Source organism: Equus caballus, chromosome X (genome assembly GCF_041296265.1).
Source record: "Equus caballus isolate H_3958 breed thoroughbred chromosome X, TB-T2T, whole genome shotgun sequence".
NCBI lineage: Eukaryota > Metazoa > Chordata > Mammalia > Perissodactyla > Equidae > Equus > Equus caballus.
In genome coordinates this window covers 12,220,678-12,230,414 of record NC_091715.1, presented here as the reverse complement: position 1 = coordinate 12,230,414, position 9,737 = coordinate 12,220,678, and the positions used below count along the sequence as shown (strand labels likewise).

General features: G+C 52.8%; 1 protein-coding gene across 1 annotated transcript; it reads right to left on the bottom strand.

Moving 5' to 3' along the window:
• Nucleotides 1–4,941: 4,941 nt before the first annotated feature.
• Nucleotides 4,942–8,745, bottom strand: MAGEB17 (MAGE family member B17). The gene is made up of 2 exons (XM_014728860.3): nucleotides 8,640–8,745; nucleotides 4,942–6,560 (listed from the first exon to the last, which is right to left on the bottom strand). Exon 2 carries the CDS (start codon nucleotides 6,502–6,504, stop codon nucleotides 5,485–5,487), a length of 1,020 nt encoding a protein of 339 aa, XP_014584346.2. The 5' UTR covers nucleotides 6,505–6,560; nucleotides 8,640–8,745; the 3' UTR covers nucleotides 4,942–5,484.
• Between the last annotated feature and the right edge of the window lie 992 nt (nucleotides 8,746–9,737).

Sequence of the window (9,737 nt, the reverse complement as noted above, 5' to 3'; positions counted from 1 at the left end):
GCATTGATGTCCTGCAATTTCTAATTCTGTTTATTGTAAAAGAAACAAAATTAACCTTAACCCAGAAAAGAAAGACACGCCTGATTTTGTCAAGCTCCTAACTGTCTTCCCTGTTAGTGTTGTGATTAAGGGTTCTCATTCCTTGGAGAATCTAAATGCCAAAGGATACTAAGGCATTTTATCCCTAACGGATTAGCCCACAAAAGAGGAGGACTGTCTTGTTCCCCAGTCTATCGCCCATGCACAAAGCCACTCTGCCTGGAGCCCACTGGCTCTCCAGTAAACGCACAGACAACAGACTGAAAGGGCCCAAGGAGCAAGTGTGGAGAGAGTTCCTTCTGCCCTAGAGGTCCTTATCGCTCCTCCCCTGCCTCCAGGTCACAGATCTGCCCATCCTTCAGAGTTCTTGCTCATAGCTCCGCCCTTCTCCAAGTTCTTCTCCCATCTCGGTTTGAAGCAGTCTTCCTCCCCTGTTCTCCTCCCAGTCTTATTCCTCAGTTTTCATTCTGCCCATTCTTGAGTATTCGTGGCTATGTTGATCAAGCCCATTTATCTCTGCCACTTTTTGGTGCACATTGAGTTGATTTAAAGAGTGATATGATGAGTGTCTCAATGGAAAAGAAAAACATTTCATAGTGTGTCTGCTTTACCTGGCCCCATACAGCTGACTTAAAGGGGACTTCATTCCAGCAAAAACTGATATAAAAATATCCATATCAGCCTGGGAGGCACGTGATCTTTCCTCATCAAGGTCTCAGCACCTTTGTTAAGATCTTGTGTGTGAAACACCTACAGAAAGCACTGGTGGCTGGAGCTCTCTGAGACCCTGGGAGCGAGATGTGACCTGATATCACACTTGCTCTGGGGACTATACATGAAAGCAAAGGTGACTCTTCTTCCACTGCAACAGTGGCCTGAGCATCCCTGAGACCTTAGGACTCATCTCAGGCCTGGCAGCATTTCTCGCAGTTGTGGGGCTTACTCTTCTGACCTGGAGACATGATCTGTGGTTAGGGACAGCAGGTAGGAGTGTGGCAGGAGGGCGTGTGATGCAGGCGCCTGGAGGAGCAGGATGAGAGGGTGTGAGCCCCTTCACCAGGGCACTGCTCTAGGACTCCACAGGGCTCCTGTTCTCCTGGTCATCCTGGCCCCTGAGGACCCTGTGGAGGAACTTATGTACCTTGTGGAGGAAAATGTACCTTGGGCTGCATCCTGTCAGCCCTGCGTGGGGCTGCCTGGGGTGACAGCAGAGGCTGGTAGTGGGGATGCTCTCTTCTGGGGTGGGGGCCTCTCAGTTTAGAGTCAGCACCATCATATCAACTGTTGGCAGGGCCTGGGCCCCTCCCCTCTACTGTGCTAAAACCCCGCCCTCGGCTTCCTGAATCCCTAAGAGGAAGAGAAGGGACATCTTAGCCCACCACCCCTTCCAGGGGGCACCCAGGGCTGACAGCTCAGACAGGGCCTTCTCTGCCCTGGGCTCCTTTGGAGTCCCTCTACTGACCTGCGTCCACCACCCTCGGAACAAAGCCCTCACCTCTCTGCCTCCCCAGAGGGGGAGTTTGGGGTGCACCACATCTGACGACTACTTCCTGGGGCTCCCAGTGCTGACATCAGGGGCTCTGGACAGCCCGTTCTTTTGGAGAGAGGTCCCCTGGTTAGCACTCGAGTCCCTCACCTGGACTCTGGTTAGGACCCAGGGCTCCTCTCTCGGCAGAATTGGGACCAACCCCTTAGACCAAGGCCCTCCCCTCCCTGAAACCCTCTGGGTAGAAGTCAGCGCACAGCTCTGTCCACCTTTTTAGGGCTGAGAGGAGGAGTGGAGCACTGGGCAGTCCCCTCGATTATGGGCAGAGTGATCTCTTCAGTCGACATTCAGGGTCCCCCTAGAAACCTGACCAGTCCTGCAACTCCACCCGTCAGTTTCCTGAGTCTGTGCCCCTCAGACCAGGGTGCTCACGTCCCAGGTTCCTGGAGGCGAATGTCAGGGTGAGCCACAGCCAGCCTTGGACATAAGGGGCCTCCCAGGGCTGACAGCAGGGGCGGGACTGTATGGAACCCCACTGATGCGTATCAAAGCCTGAGACTCCTCCCTCTACTGATCTGGGCCCATCAGACATCAGTCCTCATATGCCTGAGTCTCTAGGATGTCGGGTGTGTCACATCAGGCTACCCCTGCCTCAGGCCTCCTAAGGCCGAGAGCAGGGACGGCACTCTGGGAAGCCCCCTGTCTTGGGGTGAGATCCCCCTATTAGTACTCAAGGTCTTCACCTGGACACCAGTTAGAGCCCAAACTCCTCCCTTTTCATAACGGAGACTCCTCCCTTATTCCAAGGCCCTCCCATCTCTGTGACTCTCCAAGCAAAAATGAAGGGCTGCTGAGCTAAGGGCTCTGCCCTAAGCATTCCGGGGACCAGAACAGGCGGGGCTCTGTGCAAACCTCTTTGCTTCTGGGGGTCCCCACATATCACTCAGAGTCCTAACCTTAATTCCTGTTAGTACCTGTGTCCCCACCTCTGCAGAACTGAGGGCCACCCCCACTAGACCAAAGCCCTGCCGCCCCCCTCCCCCACGACGACCCTCCGGACAGAAATGAGGGGGCTCCTCTACCTGACAACTCTTCCCTGGGCCTCCCAGGTGCCAGCTGGGGAGATAGTTGGGAGAGATTTGTGGGAACTCCTATCTTCTGGGGTAGGTGGTTCCCTCACTGCTCATTCACTCTCCTCACCCTGACGCTGTGGTCCTGGGATGCCACCCTCAGCTGACCTGGGCTGCTCCCCTCAGATGAAGAGCCTCACCTTCCTGGAACTACCAAGTTGGAAGTCAGGGTGAGCCAAATCTAGCTACAACTGCTCCAGACTGCCAAGGGCTGACAGCCAAGGCAGGACTCTACCAGACCCCACTGTTCTGGCTGAGTCCTCCCCTCATTCGTCATTCTGGGTCTTCACCTTGATGTTTACCAGAGGCTAGCACTCCTCCCTCTGGTGACCTGAAGTTGCCCTCCTTAGACCAAGGCTCTCTTGTTCCTGAGAACCCTGAAGGACAAGTGGAAGATCAGCCCTGCCTGGAGCCCTGTAGGTCCGAGGGCCGCTGTGGGTTAGTCAGGGTGAGCCTACCTACATCCTGAGGTGTTAATCCCCCAGCCCTCCTACGTGGGGATGCACATCTTGGCTCCTGCCTCCTAGATTAAAGGCTTCCTGGGAAATGATACATCCCTGAAGACTCTTGAGCAGTTTCCTACTGCAAACCTTGCAGATAGTATCAGTGTCACGAGCCATGTGAGATGGGGAAGCTGTAGCTCAAGGCAGCGTGCCCAGGCCAGGTGGTGGGCTATCAGAGAAGAAGCCGGTCCATCTACTCTTTCTCTTCACCAACCAGACTAGCCTCTTATGTAACTTTGGTTCTAATAGATTGACTTTCTACACGGCAGGAGTGGAGCTGCATGATGTTGCGAGCCCCTATCTATTGAGGTGATCTTACATTGCATATGTAGATGATCATACTGGCACCGAATTGGTTTTTTCTTTATTCATACTACTCACTTATTTTGATATTCTATTGCTCTGGCTATGGATTCCAAACCAGTAGTTTGTGACAGAGCTCTCTTTATTGCCTGAGGGACATCTCAGAGTAGTGAAAAGAAATGTGAATTATGACGCACAGTATCTTCGTCAGGCTGGGAGGAGTGGGATAGTCTGGGCTCTAAACAAATTCCGACCCTAGGGCTAGGACTGGCCCGGCCACTTACCAGCAGTGTGAACTCAGGCCCACTAGCAGTCTATGAGCCTCAGGTTCTTCATCTGTGAAGCAGGTCTGACAAGGCCTGTCTTCTAGGACTGACTGATGTATGGATGGAATGTATATTGCAAACCCAGCACTGTGCCTGGCAAGTAGTGAGACTTTTTAAAAAAATGGCAGTTATTACTATGATTACTTTGACCGCAGACAATGCAATGTACCACACGGGGATTTTTTTTTTCAATCGAGGAGGAGTCAGAGAATATGCAATATTCTAGGACCAAAAAAACCCAAATCAGCCAAAATTCTGCTTAGTAAATACAACTAAATAATATTTCCCATTAGATAATCAGTCATTTGATGTGGGCATGAGGTCAACTCCTCCAGTAGATGCACCCTGAAGCTACTAAAGGTGTGCAAAGGACCACGGACTTCCTCCCACCCGACTACCCTTGCACTGAACCCATCCTTATTTTCATTCATTTCACCACCACCGAAAAGCTAGACCTCGCTTAGAGTTTGCCATATTACACAGAGAAATGCCCGATTTGGGTTCCCTTCGAATGGAGTGGTCTAGGTTCCCCCTCCGCTTCCCTAGCTCAAGGCAAAGTGAGCCAGCCTAGCGGTTGCTGAATATCACCCTTATTCTCAGAAACTCCCTGGACACAAATGCACAAAACACCTAGTTAGTGCACTGTGTTCACCTGCCCAGGACAGAGGACAGGGGTCCTTCCGATTCCACCCCAGGTGGGCAGAACTTCCCTCCGCTTCACCACATCCCTAAGGAAATGTTAAAAGCAATTTTCCATTGCAGGTGTAGTCTCTCCACTCTGAGACCCACCATCTGAGGGTCTGGTCCCTGCTCCCTATTTTAACAGCCTCACCTAACCCCTGGGGCAGGGTGCAGCCGAACTTAAAGTTCCCGCCCACAGAGGGACTGGAAATTTCCCAAGCTCCCAACCTGCCTGGTCTCAGGGCTTTTTCACTGGCCCGTTCCTGTCTGGAATCTCCTCCCTCCTTACCATCCTTCGGGGTTGGGAGCGTATCTCGTCCGGTTCCCTGTAGGATAGCTTCTCTCGGGCTCTCAAATGTTATTGGCAGGGGCTGGACCTTCTTTGTCTACGCACTCCCAGAACTAGCAGGAAGCCTTCCAAAGGGTAGACGCTCAATTCATGTTTGGGGGACAAATGAGACCGTGAACTAGCGTTCTAATTTATGACAATTTATTTTCTCCTACATTCTTGAATAAGCTAAGCAAATCCAGGTATATATCTTTTAATTTTACCAAAAGAAAGAGTAAAATGGATAAAGAAAACTAAGAATGAAGCACCCTGTACTCCCCCTCCCACTGTCTCATTATCCCAACTATTTCACTGTGGGGTTCTTTCACATTTTAAAGAAAATACCTATTCCAATGCTATGTTTTCTGGTGCTGGATCACAATAAGAGATGCAAGGATTTTCAATTTGTTTCACAAAATACAGAACTATTACTCTCAAACTTGATAAACAGCAACAGATGTGTGAGCCATGTTATTCATAAACTTCGATTCTGAATCTAAATAAACCTTTTTAATGAGAACACAATGGAAAAATAAGGAAAAAAAGGTAAATCTATAAGTTACTTATAAATAACAAGAACACAAAGAAGAGCTATACTGTGCTCTCTCCATCCCCACCTCGCCCCCCATTACTGAGAGGGTTGACAGCCCTTTGCAACTTCAAGGTGAAGACTTTGCTTCAGACTTCACTAAGGCTGGGAGGGTCTGCCTGCCATGGCCCTGGAGCGGATCCTGGCACTGGCAGCAGCCCTGGCTGCAGCTCTGGCTCGAGCTCGCTCTTCCTCATCTCTCAAAGCCTCCTCGTACTGGGCCTGGAAGGAACTGGGGGCACTATGATTGACTTTGGCCCAAAACTCCAGGACTTTCATCTTACTGGTTTCATCATGGGCTCTTGGACCCCACAGGAATTCGTAGCATGGAGGATCACTGTTGGGCACCAGCCGGTACTCCAGGTACTTCTGCTCCACCAAATCTTGGGTGATGAGCTTCCTGGGCTCCCCAAAGATGAAGTGCCTCCTCCCTTCATAGACTCCTAAGAGATTCAGGAATTTCCACATCTCCTCCTCGGTGGTGCGGTTGCCATTCATGAAGATCATGCCCAGGAGAGGCATCAGGAGCCCATTCTTGGGGAAGCCCGTGGAACCACTCAGACCCCCTTCATCAGAAAGGTCTAGTTTGCTGACAAGGGCGTAACAGCGACCACTGGGGTTGACTTCCTTCAGGTCAAGGCCAAAGACCAGCTCCAAGTGCTCGGTGGTTCTCTGGAGGATTTCTGGGAAGTGCTTCTTGTACTTGTTGTTGACAATCTTCAGCATCTCTGCCTTTGTAATGGGCTCTTTAATTTTATACTTGTACAGCAGAAACTTCACCAACTCGCCTGTCTTCCTGATCAGAGGATCTTTGCACGAGCTCTCAGAGGAGGGTGGGGCCTGGGAGGAACTTGCATTTTCCTCGTGGGCGCTTTCATCAGAACTTGTGCAGAAAGTGGCTGCAGCAGAAGAGCTGGCGGTTTGGGCTCTCTGAGACTTCTGGGGAGTGCCTGCAGCAGGGGAGCTCGAGGGAGTACCCCCAGAAACAGGCAAGGAGGAAGAGGAGGACTCTTCTTCCACTGCTGCAGTGGCCTGAGCACCCCCGAAACCCTGGTCCTCAGCCCGGGCCTGGCGGCGTCTCTCACGGGCACGGAGCTTACTCTTCTGACCACGAGGCATGACCGTGGTTAGGAATAGCAGGCAAGATGTGACTGGAAGGCACGTGATGCAGGCACCTGGAGGAGGAGGATGAGAGGGTGTGAGACCCTACAACAGGGAGTGCCCTTGTGGCTTTAAGAATGCCCCTCTGTAGGTGTCCTGGAGGGCATTGCTCTAGGATGCCACGGGGCTCCTGTTCTCTTGGTTAGCCTGTCTCCTGAAGACCCTGTGGAGGAAGTCAGAGTGTGCCTTTGGCTGCCGCCTGCCAGCCCTGCCTGGGACCACTCTCCTTACATCAAGACCCTTGCTCCTTTGTTCCTCTCTTTTTTTTTTTCTGGGTTTTTTTTTTTTTTTTTGGTGAAGAAGATTGGCCCTAACATCTGTTGCCAATCTTCATCTTTTTTTTCCCTCCCCAAAGCCCCAGTTCATAGTTATATATCACAGTTGTAAGTCCTTCTAGTTCTTCTATGTGGGATGTCACCACAGCATGGCTTGATGAGTGGTATGTAGGTCTGCACCCAGGACCTGAACCCGTGAACCCCAGGCTGCTGAAGTGGAGCATGTGAACTTAACCACTAGCCACCAGGCCAGCCCCTCTGTTCCTTTCTAAGACAACTCCTCGCCCCCAGGGAAATGAAGAGTCACCTGGCCCTAACAGCTCTGTCCACGGCTTTCCAGGTCAATAACAGAGGTGAGACTTCATGCAGCCTCCTCTCATCTGAAGTAGCTGTCTTCCTTATTTTATTCCTCATACAGGATTTTTACCTATATTCCCAACAGGGCCTGGGACTCCTCTCTCTGCTGAACTAGGGCAGCCAGTCCTTAAACCAAGGCCCTCATCTACTGAAACCATGCAAGCTGAAGTCAGGGGGCACCTGAATCTGTCAGCTCTGCCCTGGACCTCCGTTGGGGGTTAACTGGTCCCCATATCCTCACACGAGATCTTCGTCTTGACACCTGACCGGTCCTGAGACTCCACCTGAGATGATGCCCTTCACACCAAGGTCCTTGTTTAAATGGAACCTCGGAGTTGAAAGTTCAGGGTGAGCCAGATCCTGCCAAAGCTGTCTAGGGCTTACAATGCCTGGGAACAGGAGCAAGATGCTACAGATCCCACGGTTCAACATTGGGATTGGGTCATTAGCTCAGTCCTCACTCATGATTCTGGCTTTGGCTTGGGGTAGGACTTTCAACTCTTCACTCTACTGAGTTGAGTCAACCAGGGCCCAGATCAAGGCCCTCACCTCCCTGAGTCACTAGAGGAGAAGTTGGGGCACATCACATTTGGCTATACCTGCCCAGGGCCTCCCAGAGCTAAGAGGAGGGGTAGGGTTCTGGTCCGTCCCCTTTTGGGGAGAGGTCTCCTCCTTAGCACTCAGGATCCTCACCCTGGACTCCACCCTCTACAGAATTGGGGTCAACTGCTTAGGCCAAGGCCCTCCTGTCCCCCGTGCCCTCCAAGCGAGGTTGGCCCCACACCTCTGCCAGGACTCCCAGAACTGGAAGGAGGGGGCCACTAAGCAGTACTCTTGGTTATGTGTCAGTCCATATTCAGGGTCTCCACCTTCACACCTGACCGGTCCTGGAACCCCACCCTCTAGTGGAGTTTGGGCCCCTCAGATCAAGGTCCTCAGCTTCCGGGTTCCCCGAGGTGAAAGGGTGAGCCACATCCGTCCAAGGCTGTACGGAGCCTCGGAGGGCTCACAGCAGGGGCGGGACTGTTTGGGACCCCACTGATACGTTTCAAGCCTGGGCCTCCTCCCTCAACTGATGTGGGTGCATCAGCCTCACACCCGAGCCCTCACTTCCCGTAGTCGCTAGAGAGAAACCCCAGGACCTGCATCTGGCTATCCCTCCTGCCTGGGGCTCCCAGTCCTGGTCGCTCCTCCCCCCCGCCATTTTGGGGGAGATGTCCCCTCATTAGCACTCAGGGTCTCACGAGGACTCCAGTTAAATCTCAGGTGTCCTCCTTCAGTCGAACTGCGGAGGCCGCACTTAGACCGAGGCCCTCCCCTCCGTAGTGCCCTCCACCCACAAGTAGGCCCAAAAATTGTTTTGGGACCCGGCCCCGCGCTGATGCTAAGGCCGGACTTTGTGGGCTCCCTTAGTGACGGGCAGGGTAGTCAAGTACTTAAGTCCACATTCAAAGTCCTTACTTTGACACCTGACGAGCCCTCGGAATTACACTCTCCACCGACCAGAGGTTGCGCCCTTCAGACCCAGTCCTCAGCTTCTCAAAACTTCCAAGGCGGAAGTGAGAGTAAGCCACATCCAGCCAAGGCTGCTAGGGGTCTCCAGGGCTGTCAGCAGGGGTGGTTCAACGGAAAGCCAATGATATCAATCGGAGCCTGAGACTCTGCCCCCTACTGACTTGAGTCCGCCAATCTCACACCCTCCCTGAGTCCCTAGAAGGGAAAGTCGGGCCGTCCCACCTCTGACTGCCGTGCCTAGGAGTCCCAGGGGCTGGCCTCTGGGCGGCCTCCTCTTTTGGGGAGAGGTTGTCGTTTCAGTATTCGGGGTCCTCACCTGATCTCCAGTTAGGGTCCAAACTCCTCCCTGTGCGTAACTGGGCCTGCTCCTTCTCTACGAAGGCCCTCCCCTCCTCTTACCCTCTACGCAGAAACGAGGAGCTTCTGAGCTGAGCGCTCTGCTCGGCTTCCTGAGAACAGAGCGCTAGGAATGTGTGACTCTCTGTTGGCGGGGGTTCCCTCGTATCACTAGGTCCTCACCTTGACTCCTGTTAGTTCTTGGGTGTACTCGCTCTGCAGAATTGGGGTCCACTCCCACTAGACCAAGGCCTTCCTCTACCTGAGACCCTGCAGGCAGAAATGCGGGGGCTCCTCAACCTGCAACTCTCCCTGGACCTCCCGGGTCACAGGACGGGGGAACTTACAGTGCTTGCTCTGTTCGAGTGTGGGTAATTCCCTCATTGCTTCCTAAAATTCATCACCTTGGCACCTGACTAGTCCTGGGACTCCGTTCTTGGAGGAACTGAGGCTGCACCCCTCAGATCAAGGCCCTCACCTGCTGGGACTACAGAATTAGAAATCAGTGTGAGCCAGATCTGAGCCACAACTGGTAGAGACCTCCAACAGGGGATAGTCAAGGCAGGACTCTATGGGACCCCACTGTTCTGGCTGGATCCTTCCCTCAGAGGCTTGTACCCCTCCCTCAACTGACCTGAGGTGGCCCTCCTTAGACCAAGGCACTTATGTTCCTGTGAACCCTGAAGGATAATTAAGGGGATGCTCACA